General features: G+C 37.0%; 1 protein-coding gene across 1 annotated transcript in view; it reads left to right on the top strand.

The window, feature by feature from the left end:
* LOC135471673 (filamin-A-like) overlaps nucleotides 1–20832 on the top strand; it is a 70176-nt gene that overhangs the window by 34483 nt on the left and 14861 nt on the right. The window contains 23 exon segments of the mRNA XM_064750985.1: nucleotides 1964–2230; nucleotides 2686–2763; nucleotides 2893–3055; nucleotides 3406–3606; nucleotides 4122–4259; nucleotides 4751–5008; nucleotides 5249–5442; nucleotides 5882–6139; nucleotides 6596–6716; nucleotides 7494–7718; nucleotides 8083–8856; nucleotides 9833–10006; nucleotides 10387–10497; nucleotides 11524–11736; nucleotides 12075–12245; nucleotides 12470–12593; nucleotides 12831–12981; nucleotides 13353–13542; nucleotides 13899–14143; nucleotides 18515–18562; nucleotides 19053–19167; nucleotides 19635–19775; nucleotides 20069–20197. Coding sequence (XP_064607055.1) covers nucleotides 1964–2230; nucleotides 2686–2763; nucleotides 2893–3055; nucleotides 3406–3606; nucleotides 4122–4259; nucleotides 4751–5008; nucleotides 5249–5442; nucleotides 5882–6139; nucleotides 6596–6716; nucleotides 7494–7718; nucleotides 8083–8856; nucleotides 9833–10006; nucleotides 10387–10497; nucleotides 11524–11736; nucleotides 12075–12245; nucleotides 12470–12593; nucleotides 12831–12981; nucleotides 13353–13542; nucleotides 13899–14143; nucleotides 18515–18562; nucleotides 19053–19167; nucleotides 19635–19775; nucleotides 20069–20197 — 4489 coding nt within the window.

Here is a 20832-nt window from a genome sequence, read left to right as displayed (position 1 = left end):
TGAGGTGTCTTAAAATGCACAACGTGCACTATAAAAACACAGGAACTTTCTTGGTGTCGTTTTCAGCAACAAAATATAGTCATGTTCTTTGTAGCAATTTTACTTTGTTTTTATACACATAATGTGAAGATCATTCTGCATTAATGGTTTAATCAAAGAGTAAGTGTCTTCTTTGCTGTCCATTGGTGTTTACCTACATGGCATGCTAATCTAGCTTCCATGCAGAAAGAGATATTGCCAAAGTACTACCCCTTAGTGGGTTATCTGTTAATGTATATACTGTATCCTGCTTCAACAGTATGTCATACTTTGTCCAAAAGAGAAAAAGAAATATGCAAAACCATTGAAAATTCAATAAGATAAAATACTTGCTGTGAACAGAATTAATAATGGTGTGATTTTGTATGGAATCCCCACAGCTATCTGTTTCACATTTATAGGGTTAATATGTGAGATGTGTACCATGCACATTTATTTGAGTTGACTTTCTCCCTAAATTGAACTAACTTCTTGATCTCACTCTAAGCAAATTATGTCTAACTTTCCTCACATTTGTTTTCAAAGGGAAAAGGATATTGTGCCAAAATCACCACTGTTGTTTTGTTTTTATTTTTGTGTGTGTACACAGGCCGTTTTCTATGAACATCTTTCCAGTCTTATTCACCAATTAAAACAAAATGTATACAGTATGTTCACATTTTCACCATGAAAATCTCAGTTGTGTGAACCAGATTTGTATAAAAGGCCATAGCAAACTGTAGCCATGGAGCCTATCAGTGTATGCCTAATTGTGTCCAGCCATTTGACTTCAACTTGCTTGTAAAATGTCCCTGAGCTTGAGGCTTCAGTGTAAATACTCAGCTTAAATGGACATGTACTGAACACTTACTTCCTCATTGAGTTCATGTCAAATGTATCAGCTCAACAGATTGTAGGCCCATTTCAGAGAATAAACCCTAAACATCTGGGAAAATAACATGAAATGTAATATTTGGAATGTATGGTGAATACTCAGTATGTTCCTTATACCGGTAGCTATATTTTCCCCATTTGGTACATTAGAAGTAATATTTGTTGTAACCAAGACGAGTATTAGAATTCTGTTGTGACTTAACTTTTAAAAGTTTCATTAAAAAAGTAGAAATATTGTTTTATGTTTACCATTGCAGTATTTTTAGATATATATTTGGCTGAAAGTATATCTGCTTCATGCTTTATATATTGTTTTTCAGTAGCCAGAGGAATTGTATACTGCACATAAAGAAGTATTTCTTTGTAACGTTCATATGTGAATTCTACATTTAAATACTTAAACATAAGATAATTCTGAAATAACTGGCCACTCAAAACGGTCAGGTATGTGTAAGTTAACTGTTGTAAATAGAAATTTTGACAATTGTTAATGTACTTCCTATTCCAGTCTCATTACAGCTAATTGGCTTTTCAAGAAACAGTTCTAAGCATAGTATATACACATATGTCAAACAAATTGAGCAGGTTTGATAAAACATTTGGAAAGTTTGAGAGATATTATTCATAGAAATTGAGATAGAAGTGGTGAGGTATTTTCCTATGCAGTGTAAAATTGTGGCTAAGAAGAAAAAAAGGAGAATTATTTTATTTAAGATTGGTGAATTTATGCTGAAAAAGCAAACCATGAATATGTTAAGGCATTTATTGATTTAAAAAGGTTAATAATTATTTTTGTGGAAAATTTATTTACTCTGGTTTTAAGGCAGTCTTTCAAAGTGTCCCTGGTAAGAAGGTAAGGGGAGATAAGCGTGTTGCTAAGTATTCTTGCAACTGTTGATTTAAGATTATTTGGTATATTTCTGTGCTGCAACAACAATGATTAATGCAGAGAAATCAAAGACGGATGTGTAATTTTTAACATGAGGAAAGCAAGTTTTCAGCAGTTTTTGAGATACAGCCACAGAAAATTTATTCATTTTTCTCTTTTCAGCTTATCAAACCTGATGAGATGACAAACCCCAAGGTGGATGAGATGAGTATGATGACGTACCTGTCTCAATTCCCCAATGCTAAGCTCAAGCCAAATGCACCCACACGGCCACGCCTGAATGTTGCCCGTGTTCGTGCCTGGGGTCCAGGCTTGGAAGCCACTGGTAACCACAAGGGGGCCCCAGCACGCTTCACCATCGAAACTTTCAGTGCTGGGAAAGGAGAGGTTGAGGTTATCATCCTGAATCCCAGAGGAATAAGAGAGCCTGTAAGACTTTTGTTTTGTGCACATTGGTGATTAAGTCCTAAGTCATTATTTATTTTATTCCTGTAACTTATCATTTATATGTTAAGTAAATTCTCTTGATATTTTGCTCATATATTTTCATAGAACCTATAACTGATAAAAAAACATGTTCTGAACTTGTCCGTGTGCGAAAGTGACTGAATTTTGTGTGAAAGATGGAATATTCTGCTTTTATTTTAAATTGTGAGTTGATATTTATTTTATTGGCTGTAATTTACTATTCATGTGTGGACCTGTATTCACCGATGCATACTGATTCAAATTTTTTGTTCACTTAATTCAATAAATCCTGCCACTGATGAGTGAACATGCATGAAATCTGTGTATGAGCCAGTGACCAGTTTCTTTGTGAAATGTGAGATATTTCCTGTTTGCATATGACCCAAATAATCAACAACAATTCTTGTTCTTTTCAGTGTGAAGTTGTTTTTAACAATGACAGAAATCTGACTTACTCTTGTTGCTACGTCCCAACAATGGAAGGCAAATATAAGGTAAATGTTTGTACGGAACTCAGTGTTTGTTTTTCCATATATAGTAAAATGCAATAAACTTAACTTGTGATTCTTAATATCATTTGAAAAGAGCAATGTCTGTTATTTTTGTTTTCTACCTGCCCATAGGTCATTATCAAATTTAGTGGAAAGGAAATTCCGAAGAGTCCCTATGAAGTGACTGTAGAGGGAGCTGCTGGTGATGCATCCAAATGTAAAGCCTATGGACCTGGCCTAGAAAGATCAGGCAACATGGTCAACAAGAGAACCTACTTTGAGGTGGACACAAAAGGTGAAGAAACTCTTGACAAAAAAAAATAATGCTGGAAAAAAAATGAAAATGGTATATCATTTATTCAGATGCATGATAATTATTAAAAGGAAAAATTAATTTGTGTAACCATAATCAGTGCACACAAGTTATTTTGAGGGAAAATTCGACAAAGACACTAATATGCTTTGGTTTGTATTGAGTAATATCTGATATAAAAAAAATGTTAGAGCACATGATTTGCAGTACTCATTTTGTGCACTGGTTCTGTGAGAGTTATGTTGCCGTTTGACATGTCTGTTTTAACAGTCTTAAATTGTAATCACCACAGATTTGATTATTCATTTTTAAAATAATGGCTGTGTTGACAGATGCTGGACAGGGTACTGTTGATGTGGTCATCTTGGACCCACACGGACGCAAAGACTCTGTACGTCCTGCCATCTCTAAGAAGGACAACGGCACATACAACGTAGAGTACATTCCCTTGGAAGCAGGTCTTCACTCTGTGAATGTGTTCTTCGCTGGCAGTGCCATTCCTGGCAGTCCTTTCGGTGTTGGCGTTTCTCCAGGTACTTGGCAGGCTAGACAATGCCTATAAGAATGACTTTGTCCTGCAGTATCAATCAATTCATTCACCCATTCAAAATAATAGAAAAAATAGATTCATGTAGACAAGTGTACAAAAGAGTCTGCTAATTTTCTGTAAGGATATTAGATGATTCAGGCTTGGTGATTGCTACATCCAATTCATATCTTTCCTCCAACTGATTGATTTAAAAGGAAAAATATTTGAGGGAGCAGCCAAATTGGCATTGTGTTTCATTGTGAGACCATTGAGATTAAAAAACATATTTCTGTGCATTACTGAAGTTTGAAACAAATGAAATTTGTCTTGCAACTTTATTATTAAAAACTTGTTTTATTTTTATAGGCAGTTAATGTTCATATTTTTAAAGTTTGGACTGGTGGTGTTAATTAATTGTACATTAATTAAACCTACTCTTGACACAACAATGCCTGACTCAGCCAGATCTTAATCATTGTATTTTGGATGACCTGATTATTTTATCTTAAATGTTCATAGCGATTGATGCAAAACGTTGCTATGCCACTGGCCGTGGTATCCAACCAAAGGGCATTCGTGTGAAGGATGAGGCTGACTTCAAGGTTCATTGTAAGGGGGCAGGAGAAGGGGACCTGGCTGTCCAAGTGGTTGGACCAGGTGAGTTAAAATCGAGTGGAATTCCCTGAATTTGAATTTCATGTGTTAGAATCAGGAGATTGCTAGAATTATCTGGTTAGTTTGTTTACTCCCAGTCTTTTTCATTCAAAACCTGACAAGCCATAACACAAGTAAAAAGCTCTTGAGTACCTCATAAACACCATTCAAACAATGAATCCTTCTTCAATCTTTTGCAGATTCAAAACCAATAATGTCAAGTACACAGGTGTTAGTTTAAGCTTAGGGGCTCTCTTCGGCAAAGTAGCACTTAACACCATGTTGAGGTAGCAGACCTAAAATGTGTGATATTATTGATGACTGATGGGGTACAGAACATAGAATCTATTTTCTGCAATAATGACATCTTTTTGTGCTATTTTGCGTATGATGTTTGCGGTACCTGTTGCATTTTGGTGAGAATTGTAAAATAACAAAAACGTGTAACATGAATAGAAGCTTAGAAATCATTTCTTTTGCTATTTGAACACCAGGTGGTGTAGAGGTGAAGAGTAAAATCAAGAAGCTTGATGCAGACACATACGAGGTTGTCTACGTCCCAGTGCAGCAGGGTCATTATGTCATCACTGTGACCTATGGTGGACAGCACATCTCCAAGAGCCCCTTTAAAGTGGAAGTGGGCCCATACAAGGAGTCCAGGATCCGAGCTTACGGTCCCGGTCTGGAAGGTGGAGTGGTTAACCAGCCTGCTGTCTTTACTGTGGAAACCAACGGTGAAACAGGAGCCCTTGGTAAGCTGTAGTTCTTGTCAGGTGTTCTCCAAGAATATGTACTACAGTATTATTGCTTAGTTTGTTGAGTTTGTTGTAATTTCACCACAAGTTCTTGAACAATCTGATTATGAGTGTGACTTTCTTCACGCTGTAATATAAGTGAAGTACAATATTCTTAAGTATAAAACTGAGTGTGACATTTACATGTACATCAAGATTTCTCCAACGTCCTGACTCTCTGACTTTTTGGCTCCCCAGGATTCTCCATCGAGGGTCCATCCCAGGCTGAGATCACCTGCAAGGACAATGGAGATGGGTCTGCTGATGTTACCTACTTCCCCACAATGCCTGGCGACTATGCAATTCACATCCTGTGCAATGAGGAGGACATCCCAAAGTCTCCTTATATTGCAGAGATACTTCCTGCTTCCCCAGACTTCAATGCTTCCAAGGTGAGTTGTCCCTTTGACATTGGATATACTGGTTTACAGATATTACATTTTTGGTACAGGTTTACCAATTGAAGGATGTAGAAATGAATGTTTACATTTTGTCTTGACTTTGGTTGTTAGTAATGATCATTTTTTTATATAAATGCAAAAATAGAATATAAGGAATTGTTCTTTTGACAAAAATTGCAGCTCTTATTTGAGTGATATATTTACAATTCATAGTATGATATTAGCTGTACTTTAATGAGCGTCTATTAGTGGAGAGACTCGGTAAACAAGGCTGCTGTATACTTCAATATTCACAAATTTCTCTTAGCAAAGTATGGGTATTACCTCTTATTACTCTCCTATTTCACAAATCTTTAATCCAAGAATGGAAAATCCTGTAGAACATTGATTTGTTTATAATTATAAGATTTTCTGATGTTTTCTCTTTCAGGTGACAGCATATGGCCCTGGCTTAGAAAAGACCGGTGTGTTTGTGAACAAAACTGTGGAGTTCACTGTGGACACTCGCAAGGGTGGCAGAGCTCCGCTGAAGATCTCCTGTTTCGACGTGGACTACAAACCAGTGGACGTACAAGTCCAGGACAACCGTGATGGTACCTACACCTGCCGCTACACTGCCAAGAGGAACGTGAAGCACACCATTATCATCACATATGGCGGAGTCAACATTCCAAACAGTCCCTTCAGGGTATGGACAAGCACACACAGTGTAGTTCTGACAACATCAAACACGAATAATTTGTTGTGATCAGCATTGAGCATTGCATTAAATAACAATCAATCAGTCAGTCAGTCAGTAAGTTAATTTCCAAACAGCTTCTTCAGGGTATGGACATGTGCACACAATATAATGTTGGATTTCTTACACAGTAACAGAACACAAATAATGTGTTTAGGTAATAAGTATTGAGTGTTGCATTAAATACCAGTCAATGTTTCAGGCAGTCAGTTACATTTTAACAGTTTTTTTCAGGAAAATGAACTTATGTACAATATGGTGATTGAGACATTAATTTGTTCATTTAAATCGTACTGAGTATGCCCTGAAATGACAGTCAGTCAATTAATCTGACAGTCTCTTTCAGAAATGGTGGTTATCATAAATGGTATCCAGTACATATAAACCTGAATATTTGTTTTGCAGGTATATGTACAAGAACCTAGTAGACCAGACAAAGTTCGTGTCTTTGGCCCAGGTGTTGAAAGAGGAGTCAAAACATTTGTTAGAACATACTTTGTTGTTGACTGCAAAAACGCTGGACCAGGTATGATTCTGAGCACATTTTTAAGAAGATTATAATTATAATTGCTTTCTTTAAATGATGAATGGTTAATGTGCTAGTGTTTGATGGAAGTGTTTTACATTCATGTGTTTTATACATGTAAGTCTTAATATCCCCCATCAGGCAAAACACTCCGCTTTTCATTGAACGACAAGGGTCGCGCGGGGTACAGGTATATTCTCGAATCCTGCAGATGACTTCAAATGTGTCTGCTGAATAGGTTATCTCCCTTTGATTCGTTGTGAATGTAATGGTCACATTGCTGAACCGATTCACCTTTACATCGGTCTTCTGCACTCTGAATTCTTTGCAGGATAAATGCTTTACATGATTACTTAGTGATAGGATATGCAAATATATGGTGTCAGTAATCTTCATATTGTGTGAGGCATCATGTGAAGATTATTGACACCTTGTATTTGGGTAACCTATCACTGAGTAACCATGTAACTAATAAAATGCAACAGTAGTAATTACATGTACATCATATGTGAATATATGATTTATTAATGATTATTTCACTCCAAATAGAGTAAAAAGAAGTGGACTGCATGTGAAAGTAATCTTGCCCATTTTTATCAGCCAGTAAACCTATATCTTACTCTGACATATTGCCTTCAAACACTGTACTGGTAATGAATTAATTAATTAAAAATTTACGTATTTTGTGTAAGTCATTGCCATTGGTTCTACAATTGATTGTCATCGAGTGCTGTTTTTTGTTGGCAGTATTCTTATGTTTTTAACTTGTTATGACAGGTGAAGTTGGTGTTCAGGTGACCGATGAACAGGGACGTGATGTTCCTTTGGAAACAGTAGACAATGGAGATGGGACATTTAATGTGGAGTATGAAGCCCAGACTGTTGGAACATACACTGTGGAAGTTTTCTACTCTGATCAACCTGTTCCCAACACTCCCATCAAGGTTAACGTTCAGTCGAGCATTGACCTCAGCAAGGTCAAAGTTGTGGGACTTGAGCCAAGTAAGTTTGCTTCGGACAAAGTAACCTTTATGTATATCTGATTGTTTTTTTTGTGAAATAATGTGTTGTTTTTATTGCAGCTCCTCTCAGATGATGCTTATTATTATACAATAATATACTTTCTTAAAAGTTATGTGGTGGGTGACATGGTTTTGGTGTCTTAGCTTTGCAACTTACCCTTTTCTTTCCCTTCATTTTGGTTGCAGGAACTGTTTTATTGGGGGAAGGGTATTTAGTTTACAGTACAAGATGTTAATGTACATTTAGACTTAACTCTACTCTTAAGCCATGATTAGGTTCATTAATTATTCATGCTGCTTCTATAAAGCTACCTGCTGTTTCTTTCCTCACATCACCGTACTAGGAATCGCTGTGGGTGAGACTCGCGAAATTAAGGTCTTGTCTAAAGGTGCTGGGCCTCCCCCAGGACCCCGTGCAGTCCCTGGCTGTAAGACCCAGAGTAAGGTGACCCCTGCTCCTCCTCTTGGGCCTGGTGCTCCAGGAATATCTGCAACAGCGTCCTCTTCCGGTCGGCCTGGAGATGCTCCGTTATTAGCTTCAGCGGAGTCCAAAGTTTTTATCACTGCCCCGAATGGTCAGACCGCAGAGCTTCCCACTGCACCCATTGCCGATGGAGTCTCCTCCAAGTTTTGTTTGGACGAACCTGGCCAATACACGCTCCACGTCACTCATGGCGGAGAGGAAGTCCCACAGACACCTTTCAAATTCGATGTTGTATCTGCAGTCGATGAAGGAATTACCCCACAGAAAGCCCCTGCCGCTGCTGCATCAGCCCCTGGTGCTGGAGGACCTGGAGCAGTAAAGGCATACGGACCTGGTCTTAAGGGAGGTGTTCCACAGAAGCCGGCAACCTTCACCGTGGACACCAGAGAAGCAGGCCTAGGCGAGCTTGGCCTCACCATTGAGGGTCCTGCTGAGTCCCAGATTGATTACAAGGACAACGGTGATGGCACCTGTGATGTGACCTACATCCCACCTGTTCTTGGCGATTACACCATCAATGTCATGTATAATGACGAGCACATTAAGGACTCGCCATTCATTGCCAAGGTTACCCCGACCCCTGGCCTGGATGTCAGTGGCGTGACGGCATCTGGACCCGGCGTGGAGCCTGATGGTAACGCCACAATGCACGTCACTCTGGAAAGCTTTGACATGAGTGAGACCACTCATAATTGTCCGCTCACATTGATCATGTGCCCTGTAACCACTAACCGGTTTGAAACCCTTCCATTTTCCTCCATCCTGGTTTGATGGCTTAACCCATAACAATTGGTGAGAAAACAGCTCAGAACTGTTGTCTGATTTAACAGATGCATGAGTTTGTGAAGTGTGTATTAAATATAGGTGTTGTCATAATCTTGGGCATTTTAAAGATGGCTAATACCCCAGTCAGAGAGTTTCATCCAATTAATGCCTGTGAATGAGTGTGTAAACCAGGAGGCTGTGCCCAGAGTTTTCATTTGCTTTTGTTTCAGTGATGCAGCATGTACATATTTTTGCATCCCAAGAATGTCAGCTCAACATCATAAACCCATATATGTACTAAGACTAAAGAACAGCCTGTCAATGAGCAGAGGATGTTAGAAAGTTTTATTTTCTTGCTGTTTTCTGTGATATTGTACTGGTTATTTTCATGTTTTTATTGTGTGTGCCTTGTGAAGTTACATGTTTGAAAGTTTTTGATTATCCTTCTCAACATGTTTGTAAGGAGGGCTTTTTTTGTAGAAGCCTTTGATATTTATTTTATTGAGCTATTTTTTTTACCAATTTGTGTTGAAATAAATTCATTTTATTCATGTGAACATGTTTTGTTTGAAAAGGTGTAATAATATCTCTGAAAGAAGTCATTTAATCCATCACAATGTGATTTCATTGCTTAATATCTTCATGTGGATGGAATTATAGTGATAAAAAGGTTAAAATGATTACATGTACTGTTTGATATGTTAAAATTAATATTTGTAAATACCTCATTTTTTGGTGGAAGGTAAAATTTTAGCGCATAAGTATAACAGTAAAACACTTTTATTGAAATTTAACTTATATATAATTTGATTTTATTACTATTTCATTCCTTTGTTATTTTGCAGGTATCTTCTTGGACTCCCCTACAGAGTTCACAGTTGATGCTCGTTCTGTCACTCGCACAGGAGAGGGCACAGTAAAGGCAATCATTACAAATCCATCAGGCACCAAAAACAACACTTTAGTCACAAACAATGGTGACGGCACATATAAAGTGGCCTATACACCATATGAACAAGGTAATGTTTTTTTCTTCCGCTATTGGACCAGACATTTCTTTAAGTTTTTCTGAGATACTTAATAGGCAGTTTAATAGTCCTTCTGAAACTAAGATTATTTGACAGATTGTAAAGATCATCTGCTGATTTTTTTTTTTGGAAGCGGTTGGGGGGGGGGGGGAGTTGTTGAGGTGGGACGGCGGGGAGGGGGGGTGAATATTTATGTTGCCCCTATCAAATTATATAATTCTGAATTTTTTTTGGTAATATGTAATGATATTACATAAATTAGATGTACATATGTATCTGCAGTTATGTGTATATAGTATATATATCTATATTTAGTATATCTTGATTAATATCGTTTAAAAGTATACATTGTTTAATCTATTCTCTTTCAGGTCCTCACAGCATTGATGTTACATACGAGAACCTACCGATCCCGAAGGCCCCGTTTAAAACCAATGTTGTTCCAGGCTGTGATCCAACCAGGGTTAAGGCTTATGGTCCAGGTAAGCTTTGGAGACTCAAGGAACTTGATTAATTCTTAAGCCAAAAGTATGAAAATGAAAATATATACTGAACCAAAGACAAATCATTTTGATGATAGTGATAGCCTAATTCCTCAACTGTTTTACCCAAAGTTTGGTATGCTAAAATGCACTTTCAGAAGCACATGAATGCCTTAAAATGGTACTTTTGATTCATGAAAGTAAAATACTGAACTTTAGGTGAAATACAGTATAATTGGTTCAATTGGTCAATTTTAGGTATAATTTTTCAGTCCACATGCAATAAAACCATCAGAGTATGCCTGAATAAGGCCTTGCAAAATTTACAGAAGTTGTTATATTAACAAAGAAGCTTACATACTAAATCAATAATTTACGAATGACTTTGTGTAAGTGTTTAACACCGCTGTATTGTACTCCCAAAAAGGAAGAAAATGTGTAAAACAAGAAAATGGTATATTTTATACTGCCATTCTCTTTTACTCCCTCTGGCCATGCATTTAGACCAATTATTGATAAACTTAGGCCAATGCAATTGACCTAGATATGTTAAAGCTGCGTTTGTGTCTTATTGTTGTTAGGAATGTAGGAGGTCCACTGCACATGTGTTATGACGTCATGCCACTGTTCTCAGTTTGGAACATCATAAAGCAAATGTTTCTTTTTCCTGGGTTTCTTTTTTCATGGCACCTGGGTATAGAACATCGAAAATGTAAAAACAAAAGCGATATCTATGAACTGTGCAAAATAATGAAGACTTTTCTCACTGTAGGAAATTCCTATAGTTCACCTTTTATATAACCATAAAAGCATATCTAACAAACTAGCTCATATTCTTTTATTTGTAGGAATAAACAGCATGGAATTATAAGGTCATCTATGATATGTATATTAAATAAGCTCCTAAAATAAGAAAATAGGACAGAGCTGATGTACAGAACAGAGCTGATGTACAGAATGCATGGTGGTAGGCTACTAGAAGATCAGGATAAGCTAATACATCTATTTCCTTCTTGTTCCACTAAGGTCTTGAGGGAGCCATAACTGATGAAACTGCTCAGTTTACTGTGGATATCAAAGGTGCTGGGAAGAGTGGTTTGGGTCTCTCCATTGAAGGCCCGGCAGAGGCCCAGGTCAGCTGCAGGGACAACCAAGATGGAACCTGCTCTCTGGAATACCTGCCCAAGAAGGCCGGAGACTATGAGATCTCAGTCACTTTTGCAGAGCAACACATCCCAGGTTGGCACATTTGTCAGAGATAAGTGTAGATTAAATCCCAGAGTAAATATTATTAATGCAAATGTAACTCCCTTGTTTGGTGTTTGTCAGAAAGAAGATGGAAATAAGAATGATTGGTCTTCTGTAGTTCAGATTTTCCAGTGTACACATGAGTATATACATTGTTTAAGCACGTCCAAAATAATGGAACTGTGGCTGCTCTGATCAAAGAAAATTAAAAAGCATACTTTTTACCTTTTATTTATGTTTTGTTGCTAAATTTGATAAATAAGGAATCCTAATTATGGTATCTTCACCAACAGCAGAACATTATTAATAAGTTTTTCTTTGCTCTCCAGGTTCACCCTTCAAAGTTAAGTGTGAGAATCCTGTAGATGCGGACAAGGTCAAATGTTATGGCCCAGGGATAGAACCGAAAGGTGTCTTCACCAATGCCCCAGCAACCTTCACAGTGGATACCACTGAGGCTGGAAATGCTCCTCTGGAGGTCACCATGACTGACCAGAAAGGTAAGATAGAACTGCAGCAAGTAGCAAATAGTTTATGATTCAGTTATCACAACAGGTATTTTACAAACTTTAGATTGCTTGCTTGCAGCAGATAGCAATGCATGTGATTGTAAATTTTATTTTCTCATTAAGTTAGTACAGTTTTATTGTTTCATGGTCTAAAGCAGTGTAATACATTTGTAAGACTTGAATGATGTAGTGAAGGATTAAATTTGTGTGTTTAGGTAAGACTCGTCCTGCAGAGATCGTACCCACTGCCGAAGGTGTGTACCAAGCAACTTACCTTCCAACAGAAGAGGGAAAATGCAAGGTGGATGTTAAATATGGTGGCAAGCCAGTGCGCAACAGGTGAGACTGTGTGTTCAAACTTACCTGACAAACCCATGGAATATTTGTCATATTGTCAGTAAATTCATGTCCAGACTTGATCATTATTGTTCAACATAAATTGTGAAAAATGGTGAATGTTGAGGTCACATATTGGTAACAGCAGGGGTGTTAGTGATACATGTCTAATCATTATTGACGTAAATTATACGACACGCGTCATTTGTGAAAAAAAATCTACCTGTTTTTTGTTGACAGCCCATTCCAGACTCAAGTTTTACCTGGAGCAGATGCCAGCAAGGTTAAGGTCAAAGGACTGGATCAGGGAACTGTACCTGCCAGTCTGCCTCTTAACTTTACCATTGACACTAGAGAAGCTGGTAATGCTGAACTGGACATCTGCATTCAGGTAATTGGGCAGGTGGGATTGAGTGTTCCTGTCAAAGGGGCTGAAGAAGAGGGGCAAAGAAAAAGATGTTATATAACTTTCAAATACAAAACCTGTTGAAATATCTCAATTCAGTATAGAATTTATTTATTGGACTGGATTTGCAAGCGTTCAGAATTAAACTGTGTTTTACTTGACAGTTTTTTAGCCTAATGTGGTTGTTCATTTTATCATTCAGAATTTTATTTGGGTTTGTTTACATAGATTGAGCCTTCATATTGAAGTAATTCCTTGATAACCACAAGGGGAAACTGTTGGCTTTATTTAGGTATATATACATGTATTAACTTTCACAAACTCATAGTGATTAAAGATTTGTTTTTTAAATTCAGAGGCCAGATGGCTCGTACATTTGTCCCAAGGTCACTGACAATGGTGATGGAACCTGCAATGTAGAATTCACTCCTGATGACTTGGGCGTGTACTCTGTTGATGTCACATTCGGTGATAAACAGGTGCCTGGTGCACCTTTTGATGTTAAGGCAGTCCCCACAGGTGATGCCAGCAGGTGTCGTATCACAGGTAAGATCCATTACACTTACTGGCTGATAAAGTGATTTTGGTACAGCATTTAACAAAACACATGGATGACAAAGAATTTCTGTATAACAAAGAACTTTTCCTATCTTGACCATCTCCTTCTCTACTTTCTTCAGCCAATGAGTGTAGCCAAACATTTATATTGTATGTTAGATATCAGATGATTTGGGTGTTTGAAGCTAAATTTTCATTAATAGAATTGATTTCCAGTTGTCTAAATTGTATCTTATCATAAAGACATTATCACCCCTTTCAGAAGATTTATAATTAAAAAAACACAAAAACTTATTCATACACGCTGTGACATGTATACTATTTCTCCTTTTTTCTTTGGACAGAGGGTCTGGACACCCCTGTCATGGTTGGAAAGGATACAGTGATCACGGTTGATGCTGCTGAGGCTGGAACTGGCAAGGTGACCTGTCGCATCCGAAGCCCAAGTGGAAGCGACATTGACATTGACATCGTGGAGAATGTGGATGGCACATTTAGTATTCACTTTACACCACAGTTCCCAGGCACATACACAATAAGCATTAAGTTTGGTGGTCAGCCAGTACCACAAGGAGACTACATGATTGAGGTAAGAGAAGTTTTGCTCTGCATGTTGTATCACAAGGGTCACTCTTTACAGCTAGGAATGACTGCAAAGAATAAATTTGAGTTTCAACAAATTGTTTTCATTGAAAAGTGAAGAATTTCAAAATATATTACAGAATTTATTTTAAGTAGTTCACCTTCACTTCAATGATTTCAGCATGTGTTTTGTGAATTGATGTTTATAGATCGGTTTTGTTGATTCATAAAAGCATTTACAAAAAATCAGGCAACTTCTTGGTGAAACTGCAAATCACTGTAAATGAGTTTATCCATGCCTTGCATCAAAATGTTTTGTGTTAGATTGTGCAGATTGATAAATTTTTGCTTTGCATGAAAATTGCTTTTTTTTTTTGCATCTCATGGAAATGGAAAACAAAAGTTTAGTATCCATTTTGTTTGAGATATTGGTTAGATTAACTTGCATCTGAAATAATTTGCAGTCTGTAAATTTATAGAAGTATATGTTCTAACGGATAAAATAATATCCTTGAATGGCAAGTTGATTCATATTCCCTTTTTGCATGATCTATGGAAGGAGAACTCTCTTTTTCAAGAATGTCAAAATGTCCAAGCTGCACCAAATCTGACTCCTTAAAAACACCAATCATGGTGTCAGATTAACTTTTTAATGCAGTGAGAACTGTGACTCTTTAATATATCCCCTATCTGATATTGCTTTTACCGATACAGTATAATTTCTTGCCTCTAAATGCTCTGAACATTAATTCGACACATCAAGGTGTGCAGTGCAAGAACGTCACTGAGTTATCACCCTTGAGTAGAGCTCTTCATCATTTGAACAGCGTGGTGAAAAATGACTTTTTAATTATATCTTGGTGAAGGCGAGACTCTGAGATAGCTATGTAAAAAGTCCTTAGTTTAAGCACCCAGGTGCAGGGCTCAGTTCAGACAACAAGCTATGCTATAAACCTCCTTTCTGCAGTGTTTTCTTACAAAAATGAACATGTTCCAAATTTTTTTGTACGCCAAATGTCAACTTGTAAGTAAATGAGGTTTTAACGTCTCACTTCTGCATTTTTGTTGGCTGTTGGTAAGACAGATTAGTTATGTGGGAGGGTGTTAGGCAATAGTTTTAGTTGTACTGTATGTATATGACTGACAGTTGGAGGACCGCCTACCAACCGAACGTTGTAGAATGTTAGCACTTTATCAGTTTATTTCTTGGATGTTACAAGGTGAAGAATGTTCGCTTGGTGAGTAGATAGTACAGATGAAAAGTTACATTTTGTTGTCGTTTGTATAATGCCACCTTTTCTAAACCTATCCAGCTTTAAATTTGCTAGTAGTAAGTATTAGCACTGATTTATTGATCATGATCAATTTCATCTCTAATCGATGTTAACTTTGGGAAACTCCTTGAAAGTACTCCTTGAAACAAAGAATCCCATGGACACTTCCCAAAAATAACATGTAACATGTCCAAAAACATGCAGTCATTTACTTTTGGTTGCACATTGTATTTATTAACTACATAGCAATTGGCATATTTTTTGTCATCTTGTTAAAATTTCATGATGTATCTGGAAATTTCAATGTAGTATCCATTTCTTTTGAATTTGTATATTTTATACATGCTATTAATAATAATAATTATTAAATACTAAAAGTATGTAAATAATGATGCACCATGTGTATTGATATTTTAAAATCATTAATGATAATGAAAACAAGATGTCAGATAATATGAGACTTTTTTGTTCATACTCATATAGTAATGGTCTTCATGCAAATGGGTCTTATTGTGTGGTGATGTAATTAATGATGTCTTCTGAGATATCATTGTTTGGATTTGAGTCAAGCCTAGCATTATACAAACATGTTTACATGAATGGTCAGATCAGAGAATGTTGTATGCAATGTTGCTGTGTATGGCTTTCATCAGCTAAGTGTTTCAGATACAGATCTAGTGTGTTCTGTAGGGTTTTATGTTGTGCAAGGAATTTTCTATTGATTTATTGTATCGGATGGTCACCATTACTGTCAGTTAACAGGACTACAGTGATTTGTTCATAATGTTGTGAAATGTAATGTAAGGAATATCCAAAATTGACTTCAGGTTTAAACCAACATGTGCTTTTGATAAAGTTCCAGTGTTAAAAAAAGTCATGTTTGCCAAAATGGAAAAAAAAATATGTCCCCTAGGAAGTTGAGGACCGGCTGCCATTATCATTGTCAGGTAATTACATGTCTGTGGTGCCGTAAACATGGCATTGATTAAAGCAGCCAACCATGCAGTGTGTGTTTTTTTTTTTTTTTTTTTTTTTGCTTTTTACACCCTCTGAAATTTCTTTAAATGCTGCATCTGTGGCTAGCAAAAGCCATGTGGCAAGAAAAGGATTGTTTTTTCAGAAAGGCTTAGCTTTGCAGCTGTAGTGTTTTAATCAGAAATAGGTTTGGCCTGATAAGTCATTGAGACAGTTTCTGTGATATTTTGCTGCTTTCCTTGCATGAGCAGCGTCTGGAAATGTTGTATGGAGTACAGATATGATATAAGATGGTATTACATAAGCCAGAAATAGCTTTTAGGTTGGAAGCTGCCAGACTGTCGGCATCATCTACCACCTCCAAAGGAGTTCATAATTCAGGCAGCTCTGGTCTCCCATACATCTGGGACAGTTGAAGAAGTAGATGCATAGATCAAACGTTGTTCTTAGTGAAATGATATGCTATAATGATGTGGAATTAAGATGTGGTAATCTTAAACAGAATGACTCAAGTGAAAATGTCGTCATGCCCAGACTGAAAATGTGCCAAAAAAAATGCATTCCTTTTCAAGAAATATGCAGTGCTTGAATAGTTTCCAGGGCAATACAAAACATTACTGAAATATTGCCAATGAGCCAATTTTAGAATGTAAGAGAGACGCACTCATGTCTGTAATAACATTACAAAGAGTCTTCTGAGATGTTTTTCAAAACTTTGCTGCACCGGTATATATTTTATTTATGATTGTCGACTTCATAGGGCTGAAATTTTCTTTTGAAAACGTGGGCCTAAGTTGTTTTGAGGATCATGGATCAGTGTCGGGAGGAAGGTCATAAAATCTCCAGCACATGGGTATCATGAATGAAGACTGTGGGAGATGAACACATCTGTCAGGAGATGTCATGTTCATTAAGAGGATTCAGGTCATCGTTGCCGTCTGGCTCTAGGCGTATCTTGGCTCTGTAGATCAGATCTAACGCAAACACCATTGGTTTTACTGTTGCATCAGACACTTCCGTGATATGTATAACTTATTTCAAATGGTATAAGAAACAAAACATTTTAGTTGAAATCTGAAATTATTTTCATGCAGTGTATATGGAATAGATATTTTATACTGGGTTGGAATATAGGCCTAATGTTTGATCGTGTGTCATTATGCATGGCTATGTCTGGTCTTTAGTCTTTTCTAGAGGTCACATGTTCTAGCAGTTTATCAAGTAAATATCTTGGCACATGCCTGAGATATGGTAGCAAATGATTCATAAATTCTAGAGAAGCCTGATTTGTATCATCCTCTGATAAAAATAGACAAATGCAGAGCTTGAAGCCTGTGCTACTGTGCCAGGCAGACAAGAGAATGAGAGTAGTTGGAGGTTTGAGATTGGTATGGTCGGCATTAGGTTGCTACACCCTCAGAAAGCAATCTAGAAACTTCAGGGTGTCCTCTTTACCCATGTTCTTGTGTTTTTCCCCCACTTAAACAAGCACGTGACTTTCTCCATACAAGCCAGTATTATTTTTTTTCACATGAGGAAAGAGTAAATGAAAAAAAAAAAGTGTCCTGCAGGTGTGTTAAAGATTTGTTAAACTATAGCCAAAGTAAACAAACTCCTCAGAACAACAGCAAAAATCCCTTGTGAAAAGCAGTATATATTTTGTAAGGCATATGTATGTTCGTCATTCATCAGTAGCAAGTTGTGCATTTTGTTTTTAAATGTAATTACGGTAATGCTTTATACATTTTGCTTGCATAGATAATTAATACTCTCAATCTCTCCATTGGAGGAGAATAAATATGGGTCAGATTTTATCATCTGTTATCATAATCACTTGTATGTGTAGATAAGGTCGATAGGAAGACATCAGTTGGCAGGGTAATGGGGAAAGTCTGGGTTATGCCATAACAAGTTTTTTTCTAAACACAGGTAGCATGCACTATCAAGTTTACAAAATGCACACAGCGCTGCTTTCCATGGAATTTTTGTGTAGACAGTGCTGCATGTTATTTGTCAAATTGAACAAATAGCGATTACATGTGAATGTGTGTCTTCAAACATATTTTGGAATGATGCATTTTTGAGGCATGTCAGTGTTTGACTTGTGTAATTTGTGTTTGTCCCCATAGGCAATCTCATATGAAGAATATCAGCAATATTTGTTGAAGAAGAAAAAGGTGAGATCCTCTTATAAAATTGAAAATTAATTTTAAAGTTAAAAAGTGGTATAAAGTGGTTAAGGTTTGGTAATGAAATTGAGAAAATATTTTGTAATAATTTTTTAATTTATTATTTACCTAAACATATATTGTGTAGAATTAAAAAAAAAATCCCAGACATCTACGCACGTTAAAAGTATTCTCTTTGCAGGTAATAAAGTACGCCCTCTTTTTACCAAGTCACCTTTTATGAACTTGCATTTGTAGATATGTCTTTGTCATGATAGAATGATGTTTCTAGAAGTGTATTAAAGTGTGTTATGCATGTGTTTTGACAAGTTCAATAGTGATGTTGCATATTGTGCAGATTGGTCTAAAAATGCATGCACCTTTTTGACACTTCTGACATTCATTATTTTACCCCAGGTTTGCTTTAGTTTTTTCCCCCACCTGCCCATTTTCTATGGCCAGCCAATTTCTTACCGGTTGGATTTTTTTTCTAATTTAGGTCGGAGAAGATTTGATCACTCCAGACACCACAGACTCTCTCCAAGGTGCTCCAGGTCTCTTCCATCCTGTAGGATTCCGTATCCCTGTTGGACCTATCTTCAACTTTGTCTCAGGTAAGCAGAAACAGGTGGTTTTCAAACTTAGATCAGGTTTTAAGCCTCTTGATGTTTTACCATACAAGTCTTTTCTTTAGTGTTTAAGCCTTAAACAATGAGATCAGATATTTAAATTCAGTAGCAGTTTTTCCTTGGTCCTTGCCAGGCGTCGGTTAGTGTTAGTATTACTGTTTTTGAAATAATTTTGACAAAATCTTGATTATGTTGTAAAATACCAGCTAGAAAAATAGTGAATGAAGCTTTTTTGGCCAGGTAAGAAATCTCATATGAGTGAATGTGATTTCCTCATTGAACTGAGCTAGATATATTTTATCCAGGTGAAATTATATTGTATTCTGTTAACAGTCAACCAATCTGTCCATCGCCTATTTTCGATCTCATGTCATTTTACCTTTGCTAGATCTTGGTTTTATCTCCTTAAAAATATAAAAATTAAATAATTGTATAACATATCCTCCTTTCAGCATTTATTGTCATGCCGTCTGGAAAGAAGGCATATCCAAAGATTGAAGACAACAAGGATGGCACTGTCACTGTTAGATACCAGCCCACGGAAATGGGACTTCATGAACTTCATCTCCTCTACAACCAGGAGCCAATAGAAGGTGAGATTTTACGTATTACTTGTATTTGATAGATTTGATCCATTTATTACATATTCCCATCGTAGAACTAGATGCGTTTGGACTTTGCTGTTTGTATGGATGTAAAATTCCAAGCGTTGAATCACATGAGTTTAAGTGTTATGCCATATATATATCAATGTATTCTTATCTTTTGTGCAGAAATAAGGCTTTTTGTTTATTTTCAGAATTTAACGTCTCTCATTGTTAAGGCCTGTTAAAAGATTTGTTTGCCTCTTTAGAGCAGTAGATCATAGTTTGGCATTTGTTTGCAGGGAGTCCGTTCCAGTTCCATGTGGACGCTGTTAACAGTGGCTATGTCACCGCCTATGGCCCTGGTCTTTCACATGGTACTGCTGGAGAACCAGCAGAATTCACCATTGTCAGCAAAGATGCAGGAGCAGGTATGTATGACTTACAACTGGATTTACAGATTAATCCTGTGATTGATTTCCATGGTCTCTTTTTTTCTTATTATCATCCTTCACTATCACAATTTGTTGTCATTAGCAGTCTGTGTTGTCTCAAAACCTTTTAAAATCTTTTCAGCTTTTGGGGGTGGGGGATGGGGCGAGTAGATCTAGGGTCAATCCTGGGTGGGGTCATACTTAAGACTTTAAAAGAGGGAGTTGTAACTTCCTCGCTTTGTGTTCAGCATTAAGGGAATAGTGCAATGGTTGGTTGACCCATTTTAGTTTAATGGCTCTGGAGGGGAGGCTTACTTGCCTTCGGTAAGTCGTCTCAGTAAAGCAGCACTAGATTAAAGAGTGGTGAAAATCATCCTGCAACAAAGAGCACATTACATGCACTCTAAGGACTCCTTCGTTGTCATATGACTGAAAAACTGTTAAGTACGGTGTAAAACCCCAAACACACGTTCATTAGAATCTTGTTTGCCGAATGCCTTATGTTAAACATTAAAACTACCACTAAATAGGCTGTGGGATGTGATATCTCAACAGACAGTGTATACTATAAGCATGATGAATCCTGCAGTAAGAAGACATTGCCACAATTTGACTTGATATTAATTTAAAAT

Source organism: Liolophura sinensis, chromosome 7 (genome assembly GCF_032854445.1).
Source record: "Liolophura sinensis isolate JHLJ2023 chromosome 7, CUHK_Ljap_v2, whole genome shotgun sequence".
Classification (NCBI taxonomy): Eukaryota; Metazoa; Mollusca; class Polyplacophora; order Chitonida; family Chitonidae; genus Liolophura; species Liolophura sinensis.
The sequence above is the reverse complement of the archived record's forward strand: the minus strand, read 5'-3'. Positions and strand labels throughout refer to the sequence as shown.